The 19,310-nt window shown below is 37.2% G+C and overlaps 3 protein-coding genes across 3 annotated transcripts; 1 reads left to right on the forward strand and 2 right to left on the reverse strand.

Annotated features, from left to right (window-relative positions):
* Nucleotides 1-1,717: 1,717 nt before the first annotated feature.
* On the reverse strand, nt 1,718-4,373 carry LOC142554548 (uncharacterized). Its single transcript, XM_075665212.1, has 4 exons — nt 3,182-4,373; nt 2,643-2,830; nt 2,063-2,420; nt 1,718-1,791 (listed from the first exon to the last, which is right to left on the reverse strand). Exons 1-4 carry the CDS (start codon nt 4,371-4,373, stop codon nt 1,718-1,720), a joined length of 1,812 nt encoding a protein of 603 aa, XP_075521327.1.
* A 7,471-nt stretch (nt 4,374-11,844) lies between these two features.
* Nucleotides 11,845-13,853, forward strand: LOC142553632 (phospholipase A1-Igamma3, chloroplastic). Its single transcript, XM_075664021.1, has one exon. The coding sequence runs from the start codon at nt 11,946-11,948 to the stop codon at nt 13,458-13,460; it is 1,515 nt and encodes a 504-aa protein (XP_075520136.1). The 5' UTR covers nt 11,845-11,945; the 3' UTR covers nt 13,461-13,853.
* Nucleotides 13,854-15,075: 1,222 nt separating this feature from the next.
* Nucleotides 15,076-17,734, reverse strand: LOC142554521 (uncharacterized). The gene is made up of 2 exons (XM_075665191.1): nt 17,201-17,734; nt 15,076-15,382 (listed from the first exon to the last, which is right to left on the reverse strand). Exons 1-2 carry the CDS (start codon nt 17,633-17,635, stop codon nt 15,287-15,289), a joined length of 531 nt encoding a protein of 176 aa, XP_075521306.1. The 5' UTR covers nt 17,636-17,734; the 3' UTR covers nt 15,076-15,286.
* Nucleotides 17,735-19,310: the final 1,576 nt, after the last annotated feature.

The raw sequence follows: 19,310 nt of genomic DNA on the forward strand, positions 1-19,310 counted from the left end.
ATTCACATCCCAAGATTAAAATAAGGAATCGACAAAGATATTTTTCCAAAAATAGGTGACGCTCGGGTGGTAGAAAATTACCGCTCGGGCGCCACATCTTCTGTAATATTTCTTGAGGAATGCGGCATTCGCGCTCGGGCGGTAGAACATTACCGCCCGAGCGCTGAGTCTTCTGTAATTTGGCTCTTCGGAAGATAAATCTCGCGCCTGGACGGTAGAAAATTACCGCCCAAGCACCATACTTTCTGGACATCATCTTAGCTATTCACCTCTCGCGCCCGGGCGGTAATTTTCTACCGCTCGGGCGCCATCCTTTCTGCCATTTTCTTCTTGGCTTGCGCACTTTGCTCCAGATTCGGTTTTCCGGTCATTTTTCTTGCAAATTTGTCACACAAGTGAGACATGATCAAATGCAAATGTTTACTCTAAAATGAACAAAATGAAAATGAAATGTACGCATGCACAATGCAAACACACACAAACTAATGCAATAAAACATGTAAAAACCACGTCTATCAACCCCCTCATACTAACCTTTTGCTTGCCCTCAAGCAAAATAGGTTACAGACTACAACTAAAACATGAAACAAACACAAAGTGAACATATTAAAATAACTAGATTGATGGCGAAGTAGAAAACTGACATCTCCTGCCTCAGCGGGTTTGTGAACCACATCCAATTAGTCATAACACAACATCCATTAATACCCCTTTTCAAAACCTCACAAAACATTTGTATTTTTCCAAGAAGTGTGGTCGTGTGTGCTGTGGATTTTTCTAGCTTGTGTTTCAGACAGTTTTATTCGCAAATCATGTGGGTCGCCGTATCAACAAGTTAACGCAAGTTTCTCTTTCCTGAGTTATGTTTCCATTTGGGACCAACCAGTAAACATAAAAAGTGGTAGAGTTTCATGGTAGAACAACAAAATGTAGGGAGTCAATAGCTATAAATGCTCAAGTGGTTCAGAAAGATTGGGAGTACGTAGATTATTTTCACTATGCTCTTGTCAGAAATTTTCTCTGACATTCCTCAACGCCTTACATCTCCATCTTTTTAGCCTTGGGATAGGAGTTCATCCCTTTTTGGCTCCCCCACACCTTACATCCCCCTTTATTATTATTAATTTTTTTTTCAGGCGCATAGTTTTCTCATGCGTACTCCCTAGGCTTGGAATATAGGGTATGTTTATTTATCTGGCCTAGAGGAGAATTTTTAGGTCCTATGCACGATTGGATGAAAGATTTTCTACTTGAGTTCATGCTACTAGGTTGGTTACTCATTTCAACAGGTAATTATTCAAGTTCTACTCGCATCTTATGTTTCTCTAGTTCCCCTCACAGATTATTTTGAACTTAACTGTCATCGACACCACTATCAAAATCCACTATGTGTGCATATATATAAAAATTTCAATTCACCGGGGGATTCATACGAGTGATAAGACTAAGCAACATGCAGTTCATTTAGCCCAAAATCATCATTGGCTACCAATTTACTTTTTTCACCATCAACTGACTCACATGCGAGACACATACTAACCGAACTCCTCATACTAAGTGTGTGCAATGTCCCAATTGCACCAAAGACGAAAACACATAAATGCAAACATTAATGCAGACACAGAAATAAATGCCCAAATGAAACAACAATTAGAAATAAAACATAAAGCAATAGAAAATGGAAATTCAAAGAAGGGGAAACAATGAACTCGTCTGATCAAGGTTCCTCCTCGTAGTTCTCCGGTGGTGGCACTCTGGCTGCATCCCCTACTGAATATTGTAAAACTGAAACTGTAAAACTCAACAAAAGTACAAGAAAGAAAACTAAAACGAGTAGAGAGGGAAATAAATTAGTTCTCAATTTATAGTCGAGAGCTAGACTGCAGGTTCCCCTCAGTTTTGATTGTTTTGGAATCGAGTGACTCCAATTTGTCGTTCCCCTGTGCCACCTAAATGTTTCTTCAGTTGTTGAGCATTGACTGTGAATGACTCATTTTTTCCATCTCTCACAGTTATGTCTCCCGGGCGAAACACCTTGGTGATCATGTAAGGGCCCGTCCACCTTGACTTGAGCTTGCCAGGAAACAGGCGCAGCTTGGAGTTGTATAGCAGCAGCGTTTCACCTTCTTTGAATTCTCTCGACGTGATGCTCTTGTCAGGTGCTCGCTTGTACGCTCTAAGTACACGTACTTCAGGTGTGGAGGCCGTGGTTTTACCTCACGTGTTGGCAGTTCCTCAATGCTTGACTTCTGAGGGGTCAAATCTCTTCGATCCCCCATGTCTTCCAATTTCATCCTTTCTGCATTCTTCCATTGATGGTTGGCATTACAGTACGCCACTCTTGCAAATTTTTCTTCATTAAGTTCATCCTCCTTCAATTCAGTGGTGAGCGTAGCTTCCAATGGGTCCTTCATAGCATCCTGCACAAATTGACAGACAAGTGAATCCGATGAATCAACTATGAAACAATTATTAGTGTGCAGTGTGTGCTTAAGAGCGTTAAAAACATTAAAAGTGATTTCTTCCTTTCCCACTCTCAATCTCAACTTCCATTCTTGCACTTCAATCACGGCCTTGCCGGTTGCAAGGAACGGTCTCCCTAAAATCAAAGGCATCTCCATATCCTCTTCCATGTCAAGCACCACAAAATCTGTAGGAAATGTAAACTTTCCCACTTTCACCAACACATCTTCTTTGACTCCTCGTGGATGTTTGACGGAACCGTCAACTAGTTGCAATGACATCTGTGTTGGTTTAGGCTCACCCAATCCAAGTTTCCTGAATACAGATAAATGCATAAGATTTATACTTGCTCCAAGATCACACAAGGCTTTATGAAAAACAATATCCCCAATCATGCAAGGAATAGAAAAACTCTCCGGGTCTTTCAGTTTCGGTGGGATTTTGTTTTGCACCAAAGAAGAGCAATTTTCAGTTAAGTTCACCGTCATGTGATCCTCCAATTTCCTCTTATTAGCTAATATGTCTTTCAAAAATTTAGCATAACTAGGCATTTGCATCAAAGCATCGGCAAAAGGAATATTGATATGCAATTTTTTAAATACCTCAAGAAACTTACCGAATTGTGCGTCAAGTTTTGCTTTTTTCAATGCTGCAGGAAGAGGAGGTATAACAATTTTGGATTGTGCAGTGGGTGCTGGTGTAGAGTTAGAAAACTTACCTGTGTGCTTACCAACCACTTCTTTTCCTTGATCCTCTTTTTCTTTTTCCTCTGGTTCAAGCACTTTTCCATTCCTCAATGATATGGCTTTCACTTGCTCTTTCGGGTTAGTTTCAGTGTTGCTTGGCAAGGTGTCTGGCTCTCTACTTGCTATCATCTTTGCTAACTGCCCAATCTGATTCTCTAGCCCCTTTATCGATGCATCCCGATTCTGTAGTCTAGTCTCGGTGGCTGAAATGAACTTGGACATCATCTGCTCCAAATTGGATTTTTCTTCTCGAGGGTCATGTCGATACATCGGATGCTTACTGTACTGCTGTCCTCCTTGTGGTCGAGTCTGACTGCCTTGACCACCCCATGAGAAGTTGGGGTGTTGTCTCCATCTAGGATTGTATGTACTTGAGTAAGGATCATTACTCAGACGGTTTTGAACCCCAACTTGATTCACCGGTGCCTCCTCATTCACATAGAAAGGACCACTATCTTGACAGTCCTTAACATAGTGTTCTCCTCCGTATTTTTCACAAAATATCTCTTGCAGGCGCATTGCTGTCCCGTTTACGTTCATGCTGTCTATTTTCCTGTTAAGTGCTTCTAATTGTGCAGTGACAGCTGAAAAATCAGTTACCTGATGTACTCCTACATTCCTTCGCTGAGTGTTCCTCTCAGATTGAAGGTGATAGCTGTTAGCAGCCATCTCCTCCAGTAACTCGTATCCTTCCTCGGCCGTTTTCCTCAACAGATTTCCACAGGCCGCAGCATCTATCATGGTACGGTTAGAAGAAATTAACCCATAGTAAAAGGTTTGGACAAATAACCCAAGAGGTAACTCATGGTGTGGGCATCTTCGCAATAAATCTTTGTAGCGTTCCCAAGCCTCATAGAGTGACTCCTGCTCAAATTGAGAGAAGGTGGTTATGTTCGCTCGCAGCTTCATGGTTTTTGATGGAGGAAAGTATTTCAAGAGGAATGCATTGGCCATATCTTCCCAAGTTGTGATTGAACCTACAGGCAAACAATTCAACCACGATTTAGCTTTATTCCGCAAAGAGAACGAAAATAAACGTAGTCTAACAGCATCATCTGAAACTCCATTAAATTTAAAAGTATCCCAAATTTCTAAGAAGTCGGCAATGTGAGTGTTCGGATCATCCAGCGCATTCCCCCCGAATTGGACAGTGTTCTGGATCATTTAAATTATGGCTGGCTTGATCTCAAACTGGTTTGCCCTGACAGTTGGTTGCACTATGCTTGGACGTGCTCCATCAAGTGACGGTTGCGCATACTCAAGCATGGGTATGCGCCTTGGCTCTTTGACCCTTAGATCTTCGTGATGGTCCTCCTCATGTTCGTTCCTGTTCATTATGTCTTTAAGCCTCTACTTTTGTCGTCTCCTGCGTAGGGTTCTTTCAATCTCGGGATCGAATATCTCTAGTTCAGACTCTAGAGACCTTGGCATGCACAAGAGAGATACATGCGAAGAAATCGAAGGTGTCGAACAAAGTAAAATAGAGAATGCTAACGTAAATAATTGAAAATAAAATTGTAGATTAACAGTCCCCGGCAATGGCGTCAAAAACTTGATCGAGCAAAACTTGCATTGTGGAAACCTTAATAAAAATATGATTTTGTATGCTCAAAAATTAATTGCAAGCGCACGATGTCAAGTAATAGTATAATGTACGTGAGTACGAGTATCGTTCCACTGAAAACTGTATTTGACAATTATTATTTTCAGTTATTCAATCGTTAGCAACGAAATTTGATTGATTGGTTTAGTACTATTATGCTCGAATAAACATGCAAATAAAAAGATTCAATAATTAAATAATGAAATATAATATCTAAAATGGTTGATTAAAATTCAATAAGAAATGAATTTGTTGAGAATTTCGGTTCACCTACCCCTCGTTAATTAATTAATTCGTTCGATAGTGACTGCATGCTTCCAACAGGATTTCCTATTCAATTGAACACACTCTCTCGAGCTATGCCAAACTAATTCTACTCAATGAAGTAATTAAACGTCTTTAATTATTTATCAAGAGCGAATTGCATGTCGATCTATGAAATCCCCTAGTTTTCGACCCTTAGGACTATAACTATCGGCGCGTATCCAATTTCATATATCTATGTAAATTGTAGATCCACGGATTATACTACTCGTTCCTATCACAAGTTATTCTCTCGAACTCACTCGCAATATAAAAACGTTGTTAAAGTTAGCTACGCTTTAACAACACGATAAAACAATAGTATAATTAAGAATAAATCAGAAATCGATATGTAAATTAATTATATCAAAGTTTGGGGTAGGATCTCCTTAAATCCCAACAAATAATAAAGGTTTAGCTACTCGAATTCATATTAAAAATAAACAAAACAAAGTTTAAAAGATGAAAACTAAATTAGAAATACTAGAATTGACGAAAAACACGAAGAACGATGCCCGGAAATCTTCAAATCTTCAATCCAAGCGCAAAAACCCTCTTCAAGCTTGTGGCGGCTGCTCCAATGAAGTCTGAATTAATCAAAAACGTCCCAAGATCCTTCCCATATCATCCACATCCCAAGATTAAAGTAGGGAATCGGTAAAGATATTTTTCCAAAAATAGATGGCGCTCGGGCGGTAGAAAATTACCGCTCGGGCGCCACATCTTCTGTAATATTTCTTGAGGAATGCGGCATTCACGCTCGAGCGGTAGAATATTACCGCCCGAGCGCCGAGTCTTCTGTAAGTTGGCTCTTCGGAATATAAATCTCGCGCCCGGGCGGTAGAAAATTACCGCCCGAGCGCCATACTTTCTGGACATCATCTTAGCTATTCACCTCTCGCGCCCGGGTGGTAATTTTCTACCGCTCGGGCGCCAGCCTTTCTGCCATTTTCTTCTTGGCTTGCGCACTTTGCTCCAGATTCGATTTTCCGGTCATTTTTCCGGCATTTTACTCACACACAAGTGAGACATGATCAAATGTAAATGTTTACTCTAAAATGAACAAAATGTAAATGAAATTTACGCATGTACAATGCAAACACACACAAACTAATGCAATAAAACATGTAAAAACCACGTCTATCAACCCCACACATTAGGGAATCTAAAATACTAGGGGAGCTCGGAGGATAATATCTTCAACGAAAAAGGAACAATTTGGGCTATAGGAGGAAAAGGCATGTTTCGAACCTCCTTTAAGCGTTCCATATCTTCTCTCAATCTCATCATCTCCTGGATTTGCGCTTCCTGGTTTTCCAGGGGTGGTGACAGTGGATTGGTCTCTTGTCTTTGAGCCAACACATTTTTTATAGTGACAATTATCATTTGGGTGAGTTTCGCAACATTGAGACCCAAGGGTGGGCATTTTTTTGTTGCACTCGTCACGACTTTCTTCCCAATGTTCCTCTTTTTGATTATCTTTTTCGCGATTTGTCACGCCTTGTGACCGGGTTATTCGATATCAGCATTATTTAATAATTACATAATCTCCAAACAACAAGTCTCACGGTACAATATAAACTAAAACAAATTTATTTCATAAAATAGAATAGTTTTTACAACGTAAATTTTTGAAACGACAAAATTTGTGAAAGTATTCACAACTTTAAATGAAACTAAAAAGAACATAACTAAATTAAACTTCTCGAGACATCCATCACCAGCCCCAAAACTGATCTTTGTCATCTTACTCAATTTTCTCTTCAGACTTATCTGGGGAAGGCAGAGTGAGAGATGAGAATTTGAGAAATACTCAGTAACCGGGGGTCGTTTGAGACATATATCAACATACACATATTCTTAAATTCAAAATTTACATAGCATACTATAACTTGAAGCATAATGAATATTCATACTTCATAATCTTTTCAACATAACAGGAATGATCATAAGCATGAGCGTAACACGCTGAACATGAAGCACTGAAATTTGAAATCATAAGTAGTGAAGTTTATCTTATTTCCATGATTTTCCTGATATCAGTATCTTATATGATAATTCTCTGCTAGTGCTGTCTCATATCCCTTAGAGATCAGTCTTATCCTTTCTCTACCATCATTCCTGTCCCCAGCAGAGACAATATTACCCTTTAAGACCTGGTGTCACTCTTTTACAGCCCACTTAGCCAACCAGATCAAGCGGCGTACCGTCAACAGCTTGATGCATGAGAACTTCCCAGGAGGTCACCCATCCATGTACTACTCTCACTCATGCACGCTTAACTCAACATTCCCTCTAAGAAGTATAGAAATATGCTTCTTGGGATACTTGAACCATGATCTTGCTCTGACACCAATTGTAAGGATCAAACACTTATCACTAAGTCAAAATCTATAGCTGTTAGCCAAAGCTCAACTTTGTTTCTTTATACTTGTGGCAGCACAGAGTGCACCTAATTGTCTGCTAATGGGTCGGGTTGTTAGGCTCATGAGTTCGAAGAGGTGCGTGTCTATCTGCTGGTGTTGTCTCATATGCCTTAGAGATCGGTCTTACCCTTTCTCTAACTTCGGCCCTGTCCCCCAGCAGAGACAATATTGCCCGTTAAGATCTATTGTCACTCTTTTACGGCCCACTTAGCCAACAGATCAAGACGCGTAACGTTAGCAGCTTGACGCATGATAACTTCCTACGAGGTCACCCATCCCGGTACTACTCTCAGTCATGTATGCTTAACCCAACAATTTCAATATATGGTAAATCTTTTATTCTGCACTACACATTTAATCCATGCACCCTAATTGTTACGTCCCGAAAATTTGAAAGTCTACGTGAACCACATACATGCAAGTTATTAAATTTTTATGGTATTTTATTAAGTTGTTTTAAAAGAATTACATGCATTTTTATTTCATTAATTTGTGTTTTAATTCATGATTTATTTAAAGTTCAATCATAACGGCTTTTAAGATGCATTTCGCTCTCAAACGAGGAACGGAGACCGATGAATTATCAGGAAAATTATTTTATTTACGTGATTAATTTTTATTAATTAATATATGGTTTTTTAAGTGTAATTTTCAAGAAATGGGTTTATTGGGTATTTTTACCCGTCAGATCATATTTTTAATTGGTACGCAAATTTTATCGTATCGGAGGACTTTTTGATGGCTCTGGCAATATTTTCCAAAACATACCTAAAAGAAATATTTTTCGAGAGTATAATTGGGCTTGCTGGGTTTATTTTATAATATAATTGGCCTTAAACCATTTTATTCCCTTTATTTTAAGTAAGGGCCCATTTACACCTTTTATTATTATTTAACTACATAATTAACTCAAGCCTAAACCTAAATTACAATGTTTGGCCGCCCAATTCACACCTCCAGCAGCCTCATTCACGTGAGTTCAGCAGCAGCCATCAGCCATCTCTTCTCCTCCACTTTTCTTTCAAGCAAGATCATTCCCGCCCCCCTCCGGTGCCTCCCCGACGCGTGTTTCTTCAAGCTTTCAAGCTTCTATTCATCAAGGCACGCCATGTATCATTATTTTTGCATTATTCACGCATATATCAGTTGTTGTGTGTGCCTTAGTTGAAGAATTCAGTTCTTGCATGTTTTAATTGTTGTGCACGATTTGCATAACGTTTTTGATTACCAAGGTGCAAGGGCTGCCGAGATAGAGTCCTAAGGGGCTGTAAAACATCATTGCTTAAGGAAAAATCAGGCTGGAGTCGAGACTTGGGGAGATCGGTTGTAGGCCCTGAGTTGTTGTCAAGGAAGGGCTCGGGTTTGGCTAGTGTGAAGGCTATGGGTGTTGTAGCCGTATATGGCTCGATCTTGGCCAAGAATCTGACCCACTTGGGCCAATGACAGGGCTGGGAGAGGGCCGTGAGCTGCTGGCCTTGGTTCAGTAGGCGATCGAAGGGATAGGTTGGGGGCGGATCGGTTGTTTTGTTGTAGGGTTTCGGGTGTATCGCATGTGGCTAGATGCTTGAGCTGTAGGGTCAGCTAAGATTGTTCAAGTAGGGTCATTTGAGCTCGATCGGGGTTCCAGGATAGCTGGACAGGTGCTGGACACGTTGGTTTTTAACTAGAGTGGATAAAGACGCGATTTGGTTGCATTAGGGCTCGAACTTGGCACTTGCTGGAAATTCCAGCAGCTTGTGGTCACGTTTTCGTGGGTTTTAGTGGGCTGGAAAGTGTGGTTCAGAGGCTGGTAGGATATATTTAGGCATGGTTTAAGTTTGAAATATTTTGGTTAAGTTTTAGTTCGATTCGTGTTAAAACCGGGCCTCCGGTCCAAGTTCTAAAACGCATCGATTAAGTTTTTGAAGCGGGCTTGAGTTTACGCCTAAGAAATACTTTTAAATATGTTTTGGGACATTTTAAGGAGTTTGGTAAGCTTCGGATCAATTTTAGAGGTCCAGGGTTAAAACGATAATTTTTGGGTTTCCAGGGGCAAATTGGTCATTTTGCACCCGGGGTGAGTTTTTGGTCATGGTAGCGCCCTAAGCACAAATTTATGATATTTTAAATGTTTATGCCTCATGTTTACGATTTTTACGCAATTATGATAAACACGGTGCATGCTTGGTTTAAAAGAAAAACTACGTATATGCATGCTTTTATTTGAGTGATGAATATGATGACACTTTGAAAGAAGTGATTTAGTTGTGACTAACACGATGACACAATGACATGTAAGGCCGAGACTCAGTGGGCGGGTAATGCTGTTGCTGATGATCCTCGTCGCCGGGTACCGCGGTTACACGTAGATGGATCCATCGACTGACATAATGACACGAAAGTCACAACTAATGAACGAAATTCAAATTAAGAAAATGAACATGTATATGCTGATACGATCATACATGCTATGATTATTATCATGTTTTGACTGGTCACGATTATGTGCTACAATTCTTACATGCTCGACAGGTTTTAAGCTATGCATGCGCCTTTCACGATCATGAAACTATATGTTGATTATGCTATTTTTCACTGCTGTGTGCTATGTATATGTATTTGTTATCACGGTACAGGTGTGTTGAGTCTTTAGACTCGCTAGGCGTGTGTGATGCAGGTGAATTTGTTGCTGAGGAGACTGGAGGTGCTGAACTCTGAGTAGGCAGCTCTGGTGCGGTGACACGACCCGAGGACCATTATTTTTTCGCATATTGATTCATGTGTTTTGAGAGGAGTTACACATTTTTATATGTTGATGATATTACGATTTTTACACGTTTACGTTTACGTTGATTTTGGATGATGTTTGTTATTTTTAAATCGCTATTTTTTTGGGCAAATAAATACGATTATTTTAAATATTATTTTGTAATTGCGAGCTTTTGTAATATATATATATATATATATATATATATATATATTTCCGCACTTTAAAATGGTATACATCACAATTGGTATCAGAGCAAGGGTCCTGTATAGGGTTGTGTCGCCGCCAGCTTCTGCAGCTCAGTCTTCAAGCCTCAATCAAGTCTGTAAGCCTTTATGATTTAAATGATTTACTGTTATCACATGCGTGTTTACATGATATACATTTTACGGGACATGTTTATCTGTCGTTATGTTTCGAGATTAGATACTTTAAAATTTTTTATTCATGTTACGACATGAAATGAGAAATTTTATGATTTTCTTGCATGCTGACTTTGTGGTAGAATTGGACATGAATAAGAATTTTGCTATTGAGTATTGTGAGAGGTTGGAAATGATTTGACTGTATTAATTTTTGGTTAGTAGTACTGATGTTCTACTTGTGGGTCATAAATTAAACTTGACAATTATGAATTCTTTTGGGACTTATAGATTTTCTAAGAAATTAATGATGGTTCGTGGTTACTAGTTAAGCTAATTTTTTAGTATTCCATGTAAGGAATATTGATTCGAAAACTATGACGATCTTTGGAAGTATAAAGCGTATAACTTATTTAGGATGCATGCTCTACCTAGTTGAATTTAAGGGTTGAATTGCATGAATTGAGAATTTTAAGGACCTAATTGTAATAACCAATAATTTGAGGACCTAAGTGCAAAATAAAATCATAAGGGACTATTTTCGAATTTCCGAATTTTTGGAGTAAATTCTAAGTTTCGAGAATTTTAAGGTCTAATGAGGCTTATTATAATATCTTTATAGTGATTATAATTTTTATATCATATATTTTTCATTATCTCATTCGAACGATGTCACCGGTTAATAATCATGTATGTGAGACGCAAGCTAGCACGTAGAGGAATCGGTTCAATCCTTTTCAATTTATATGGTGCAGCCACCCAAAAAAGTTGTCTTCATTAATGGAGCACCACCACGATTGGAGAAAAAACCATTGCTTTCGCGTGAATTAAATGAGCAATAAGTTTTGAGGAAATAATGTCTGGTTCTACAGCAAGATTTATATTATATATACATACATATATATATATATATGTATATATATATATATATTTGATAGATATTGAGTTCGATCGATATATATACGTATGCGTCATGTTACATGTGCAACGAGGATTATACATTTTGTTACACAGTGTATTTGAAAGGACAAAACTATATAAATGCATTTTTTATGAAGTTTTATAAATAAAATGGAAAGACAATATTGTTATTTCAAATCATACGAATAAATATACACTCGATTGTATATACAGCATTTTCAGTTGTATATATTTTGAAAGGGATTATGAACCACGAAATGTGGGTGCGGGGTGCACCCGGCCTAGTGCACGTCAAACGAAGTGCATGAAGAAAGCAAAATTTTTATAAGATCAGTTGCAAACAAAGTTAAATAATATAATCTGCTAATCTCTGGCATGGCTTCGTTATATTCTTCTCTCAAAATTCTCACCTGCAAATATAGAACCTGCGAACAATTTCTGCCACTAAAGAACCCCAAAAGAAGTGCAAATAATTGTTCCTTGTTTTCTAACAAGAAAGGATTAATCCTATCCTCACAAGCAATTTCAACCGAATTTTCAGCTGGTTTTCCAAGTTTATCTGCGGAGATCAGAGAAGCGGATGATCAAGAATCTGCCAGAGAACTTCATGAAATATGGCCGGAAATCCAGGGCTGCAACAACTGGGAGAACCTTTTGGACCCAATGGATCCTCTCCTTCGTCGGGAGGTTATCCGCTATGGCGAAATGGCGCAGGCCTGCTACGATTCGTTCGATTTCGACCCGCACTCCAAGTACTGCGGCACATGTAAGTACCAGGGTGCCGATTTCTTCGAAAGACTCGGCATGGGAGATCGAGGCTACACGGTCACCCGGTTTCTGTACGCAACATCCAACATCAACTTGCCGAATTTCTTTCAGAAATCGAAAGGTATAAGCAGTATCTGGAGCCAACACGCGAATTGGATGGGGTACGTGTCCGTCGCCACCGACGAGGAGGAGATCCGGAGGCTGGGACGCCGCGATATCGTTGTCGCATGGCGGGGAACCGTGACTTACCTGGAGTGGATCCATGACCTCAAGGACATACTTCACCCGGCTTATTTCCGAGACGACCCGTCCATAAAAATCGAATCAGGGTTCTTTGAACTGTACACTAGCAAAGAAAATTCATGCAAGTACTCCACATACTCAGCCCGCGAACAAGTTTTAGCGGAATTGAGGCGAATTATTCACCGTTACAGGGGTGAGAATTTGAGCATTACAGTAACAGGACACAGCCTGGGAGCTGCCCTGGCATTGCTGAGCGCTTACGACATAGCTGAAATGAAACTAAACGTAGTAGAAGAGTACGACACGAAGATCCAGAAAATACCCGTCACCGTTTTCTCATTCGCAGGTTCGAGGGTTGGAAACTTGAAGTTCAAAGAACGGTGCGACGAATTAGGGATCAAAGTTCTGAGAGTAATCAACGTTCACGACAAAGTTCCGATGGTGCCCGGAATAATCACAAATGAAAAATTCCAGTACCAGAAGTACCTCGAAGATGCAATATCTTTTCCATGGAGTTACGCTCATGTTGGAGTGGAGTTAGCCTTGGATCACTCCCACTCGCCGTTCCTCAAAAACAACGGTGACATCAGAGGTGCTCATAATCTTGAAGTTCATTTGCATTTATTGGACGGATTCCATGGAAAGAACAAGGATTTCAGTTTGGAGACGAAGAGGGATATCGCGCTTGTGAACAAGAGTTGCGATGCGTTGAAGGGTGATTACGGGGTGCCGCCATTCTGGTGGCAAGACGAGCATAAAGGGATGATGAGGAGCAGCGATGGCCGGTGGGCGCTGCCGGAACGGACGTGTATAGAGGCACATCCGCCGGACACGGCCCACCACTTCGAGCAAGTGATCAAGTTTGCGAGAGGTCTTTGATTTGATGTATCGTGAATCTCGTGCATGATAATGGTTGCTCCAGATAGATTTAAATAAATAAATTTAATAAAAAAATTAATCTATCTATTATTAAATGACAAATAAATCAGTTATAAAATCATATCTCGTACAATAAATAAATCTATCTTTATGTGGTTCGACTATAAACCAACCTACATCCACGGGATGAAAACCAATCCACTTTATTGATCATTCACAATATAAAGAGTTTATAATACAAGCTCTCTGTAACAACAAAAAATTACAATCAAGACTCAATCCCTTGACCTCACAAGTTTTCTCTTGTTAATTCACTTGTATCACTATCTCTCTTCTCTCCATAAGTGAATTGTTCTGGTGTTGATTATATCTGAATACCTCACCTCTTCTCTAGTCTATTCCACATAAATATGTGTTATCAAATCAATCGCAGTTCCAACAAATCTTCTTCTATCATTTATTTGATTCCACATTAGTTATTTCATTTTATCATCTCTCGATTATGGCCATTAACTAGGAGATTCAGTCACTTGCAGCAATGAACATTATAGGTCAACTTTTGAGACACTTTACCAACAATTTCCACCTTGTCTCCAATAGTTGGCCTTCCTCCACCTCTTTTTAGATCACTTGCATTCCATACATTTGACCAAGTTAGAACAATGTCTGAACTTAGTCTGTGGTAATGCCTTTGTCATCATATCTACTGGGATATCTTCAGTAGGAATCGTTTGGACCAACACTTCTCCTTGTATGTTACGTATCTCACAAAGTGCAATATAAACACCCATGTTTGGTTTTTTATGAGAGAGTCAAGTTCCTCACTCATTGCATTTATCAATTTGCTCATGTTCTTTCCATATACAATCTCCTTGAAGGAACATGGTTCTTGTAGCTCCACTTTCTCTGCTACAGTCAATGAATAATAGATTATACGTACCATCTTGTCCAAACCTATCTGGAGCTTTTATAATCCTCAATCCCCAGTCTCTAGCAAGTTTGTATGAACTAGGACCATGATTTGCTTGATCCTCGGTGAACGTCCCTGATTCGATGACAGTCCCACTATACCAAGACGAGTCACCCTAGAAAAGATTGTTTGATATATAAAATTAATGCAAAGCTGAGAAGCTGTTTTCTGTTGCACTACTTCATCTCATTATCTCACAACTTCTTTTGAAATGCAAAGGTGAGAAGCTGTTTTCTGTTGGCACTACTTCATCTCTGGTAATTTCCCGTCAATGTTTAATCTACTCTAGTATTTTCTTGTATGATAACTGAAATTTTGGTTCGTTTCATGTTTAGGTGGGTACAGTTGTGACAAATGCATTGATAAATGCTCGTAAGGCAGCCGACAACTCCCACGGGGTTGGGGTTTATAATGTTGTTATTCTGTCAACAAATGTTGCACATGGTGTCTGCATGGCGATATGTAAATGAAATGTACTCATAGTGTAAGAACTGCCATTGTGAGTTGTTAGCATTTCTCCCTACATTCTAAGCTCAAATTCTCCATTGTCCTAAACTGTTCCTACTTATAATGGTTGTGTGCAGATGGGTTGATTACACTCGGTTCATAGGAATCCAAAAGGCACAAGATTTTCCACTAGTGAAACAAAAGGAATACATAATTAGAAATAAAACACCAGAGCTTTTGATTCTGAGTTGTGTAATTTTTAATATCAATCAAGAAATTAGATATAAAAAACAGCAATATAAATGTGTAGTTCTAAGTGTAATATGATGTTTAAAATGTTCGAAAAAGAAAAATTTTCATTTTTCCGATGGATTACATTACATATAATTATAATTATTTATTCTTTGGATTAAGCTATAATTTCATTTTCCACGCAGCCTCTGTATCTCAGCTCCATCTCGTTGCTGTCCACGTCAACTATGTCACAGCATTCACATCTATCCATCTGATCAGATAAAATTAAGAGGACACAGTGATTTTTGTTTTTGTTAAATAAATAAAATAATTATATAATTGTGCCCATTATTAATTATATTAAAAACGAAAATCATTACTATAGATCAACCTAGGACAAAATAAAAATGATGAAAATTTTAATTATATACAGCAAAATTATGCAGTCTAATCACGTAGTTAGATTCAAATAATATGTATGTATTTACATGATATCACTACAAAAAAAAGGCTGACGACAACGGTGAAAAACCGTTGTCGTAGGTCTTGTAAAAACAACGGTGAAAAACCGTTGTCGTAGACGTCTAAAGACGACGGTGAAAAACCGTTGTCCTAGGTCTTGTAAAATCGTTGTTAAAGGCCCTGTGGTTAAAGAGTGTTCTCGAAGAGTAGGTTTATTTGCGACGGATTTTCAAAAACCGTCGCTAATTAACGACGGATTTTAAAAAATCGTCACTAATTAGCGACGGATTGTATATCATCGCTAAAATTAGCGACGTTGTTTAAGTCATCGCTAATTAGCGACGGTTGCTAAAATTAGCGACAGTTTTAACATCTGTCGCTAATTTTAGCGACGACATACAAACTTAATCCGTCGCTAATATTTTCAGGAGAATAAAAAAAATGCTTTTATAATTTAATAAATCTAAAAAAATTACAATATGACAATGCTAACAATATTTATGATCTTAATAATACTTAAAATTTTACAAAAAATTGAAGGGAAAAAAAGTACTAAAATTGTATATGAGAAAAAAATTTAAGTGTTGTGAGGAGGTGTGGAGGAAAATGGACCAAAAATACGGATATTTATAGACAAATTGTGACGGAGTTTGGTAAAACCATCGCTAATAGCGACGGATTTTGTTTAAATCGTCGCTATTAGCGACAGTTAATCCTAAACTGTTGCTATTAGCGACGATTGTTTATTAAACCGTCGCGATGATCAAATCGTCGCTATAGCGACAGTTTTACTGAAATCCGTCGTTAATTTAAATTTAGCGACGTTTTAAGCAAAATTGTCGCTAAATTTAACGACAGTTTTATTAAAACCGTTGTCGTAGGTGCGTTGTTGAAAGAACAGATACATAAAACGGTTTTATTAAAAGACAACGGTTAAAACGTTATCTTTGTGAATTTTTTTCTTGTCAAAGACAACAGTTTTTTAAAAACCGTTGTCTTTTATGGGTCAACGACAACGATTTCTGATAAAACCGTTATCTTTTGAGTGTGGTTGAATGTGTAATTTCTTGTAGTGTATATACGATAGTATTTAATTGCCCATACCCACTAACTAATTACCTAAATATTTCTATAATTTTTTAGTTATTAAGTAAATAGTCTTTGACAAGGTCGAGGGTATATATGATCCTTAAAGGTTAATTAATCATCGGCAAAAATTTGTGTGAGACGGTCTCAATGTTTTATTTTGTGACACAAATATCTTATTTGAGTCATCCATAAAAAAATATTACTTTTTAGGCTAAGAATATTATTTTTTATTGTGAATATCGATAGGGTTGACATGTCTCATAAATATATAAAGATTCGTGAGACCGTCTCACAAAAGGCCTACTTTTAATCATTTGACTCCCTGTTCAAATCTATATTTTAAATATTTGATATGAATTTATCCCTAAAATTTAAATGTCCAGTTCCAAAATAATTTTATGTAACACGAAAAATTATCTCCCGGTTCAATTTTTATAAAATATATTTATAATCTGATTCGATTAATAAAAAATATTATTTTTGTTCACAAATATAGATTGAGTGATCGTGATATCAGACGAGGTGATTTGGCACTAACCTCAACCCGTTTTTTCGCCGGAGAGAGGACTCGGATGCTGGAGACGCCCTCAGCTGAATGATTACCACTCAACGCACAAGCGGGCAAGGCACGATGCCATGCTCGAGAATATCTTGTCACAAGTTCCTCTCCATTTTTCTCCACAGATTCGAAGAAGAAAACATGCGGAGCTTCGCAAGGATCTCGAGAGGGCTTTCGCGTGTTGAACATGAAATTCGGTGGTTGCAAACTCAAAACCCATGGCTTAAAAGTTTCGATTGGAATCTGCAAGTAGCTCCGAGGCATGATCTTCTCGTATATCTGCGCGGAATAGCCCCAAGAAACGGACATGGACCAGTTGGTTCGCCTGTGATAGCAAATGGTTTGCTGTAGCATTCGGGACTGATCGGAGTTTGCCGCCTCCATGAGGTGGCGGGAGGACTCGAAACGGTCCATGGGGGGAAATATCGGGTCCACTATATCGAAATGGTGAAGGGATAGCAACGGAGATACGGGGTGAGAAGATAATAAACCAGATATATCTCCACGTAAATCAATCTGCAACACGTCCAATTTCAGATTTGAAGATTATATAAAGGAAAACAACTTGTGTGGCATCCTATTTTTTGAGACAGATATTTTATTTGGATCATCCATGAAAAATTATTACATTTTATGCTAAGGTTCCGTTCGACATGTGTGATGTGATAAATAAATGATTAATAATAAGATGAATTATAAAATGAAATATATGGATAAATAATATGATGAGATAAAATATATGATGTTTGGTATAATTTTAACACTGTAGATTAATTTTGTGTATTAGCATGAAATGACTAAAGTATCCCCCACTATATACAATATAATTACCTAACCTAAATATAATAGATAAATAATAATAGTAATAAGAAATAAATAAGTAGGTAATTTTAAAAAATATTAATAATCTACAATAAAAAAATAAGAAATAACTCTAATATATTAATGTTAAATATATTGACCATATTAATAAAAAGAATTTCGAAATAAATTGATAACAATAAGAATATGAATAATAATAATATACTAGTTACTATGCACACGCGATGCGTGTGTGTATATTTTTTTTTATTATTATCGATAGACTAAAGTATAATTTGAAAATTTATGGAGTGACTAAATTGATATTTGAATTGTTGAAATAAAAAAAATAAAAATAAAAGTGTGTGTTGAAATTAAAAAAAAAAAACAAAATAGCAAAAAACAAAAATGTAATATTAGTATCATATAAGGGTAAATTTGGAAGAAAAAGTTGGTGTCCTCCTAAGTAGTTACTATAATGTGCTCAACCTTAATATAATAGAATAGATATAATAGTACTGATACCGATATTAATATTAAAAATTCTTTTTTTATTAATTTGTAAATTTTATTTTTTATTATACATCTCATTAATTATAATGATATTATTAATTTAAAATAATTTAATTCCAATAATTTCTTTCTATTAAGAAATATGAGGAGAAAAATGTAATTTAATTATTTTTGATAGTATCTCACTTGATTTGTGAGATTAATAATCAAATAGTTATCTACAAAATTGGATTTTAAACCGGGTCAAAATGATTATTAAAGTATCTTAAATTTTTAACCAAACATTGGACAAATGTTTGACTATTTATCTATCATTGTTTAATCCACTCAACCAAACACACCCTTAAGAGTATTACTTTTTATTGTGAATATCGGTAGGATTGACCGTGTCACAGATAAATATTCGTGATATCGTCTCATAAAAGACATGCTCATATATCAATATATATTTCGTAAATAATAATATGAAAGACGAAGTCTTTGACTGTCTATCCCATATTATTAAATACGAGATTTTTAGAGTATATAATGACACTAAAATATTTAATTTTATTATTAGTATTATTTTTATCCTACTAAAAGTCTCCTCAAATCACTTCATATTTTATATTTAAAAAATCTAAACAAAACTTCTCTTTTAAATCGAATTACTCTTCTAAATCGAAAATAATTTCATGTTAATTGTTTAATATTATTTGATCAAATTAAAAATAATAATAGCACATGTAATATGTATACATCTTTTTTAGAAGTATATGATTAATAATAATAACAC

The sequence above is a fragment of the Primulina tabacum genome, chromosome 8 (genome assembly GCF_025594145.1).
Source record: "Primulina tabacum isolate GXHZ01 chromosome 8, ASM2559414v2, whole genome shotgun sequence".
In the NCBI taxonomy this organism is placed as follows: Eukaryota; Viridiplantae; Streptophyta; class Magnoliopsida; order Lamiales; family Gesneriaceae; genus Primulina; species Primulina tabacum.

Bases quoted from the DNA above. Each gene is read 5' to 3' on its own strand.
- LOC142554548 (XM_075665212.1), bottom strand. From the start codon at position 4,373: ATGATCCAGAACACTGTCCAATTCGGGGGGAATGCGCTGGATGATCCG. The intron at 2,421-2,642 runs GTGCTTGACATG...CAATTTGTGCAG, and splicing joins CATTTCCTACAGATTTTGTG to GATGCTATGAAGGACCCATT. The intron at 1,792-2,062 runs GTGGACGGGCCC...TGAGTTTTACAG, and splicing joins CCTGGCAAGCTCAAGTCAAG to TTTCAGTTTTACAATATTCA.
- LOC142553632 (XM_075664021.1), top strand. From the start codon at position 11,946: ATGGCTTCGTTATATTCTTCTCTCAAAATTCTCACCTGCAAATATAGA.
- LOC142554521 (XM_075665191.1), bottom strand. From the start codon at position 17,635: ATGGACCGTTTCGAGTCCTCCCGCCACCTCATGGAGGCGGCAAACTCC. The intron at 15,383-17,200 runs GTTAGTGCCAAA...TTATCTGATCAG, and splicing joins CGGCGAAAAAACGGGTTGAG to ATGGATAGATGTGAATGCTG.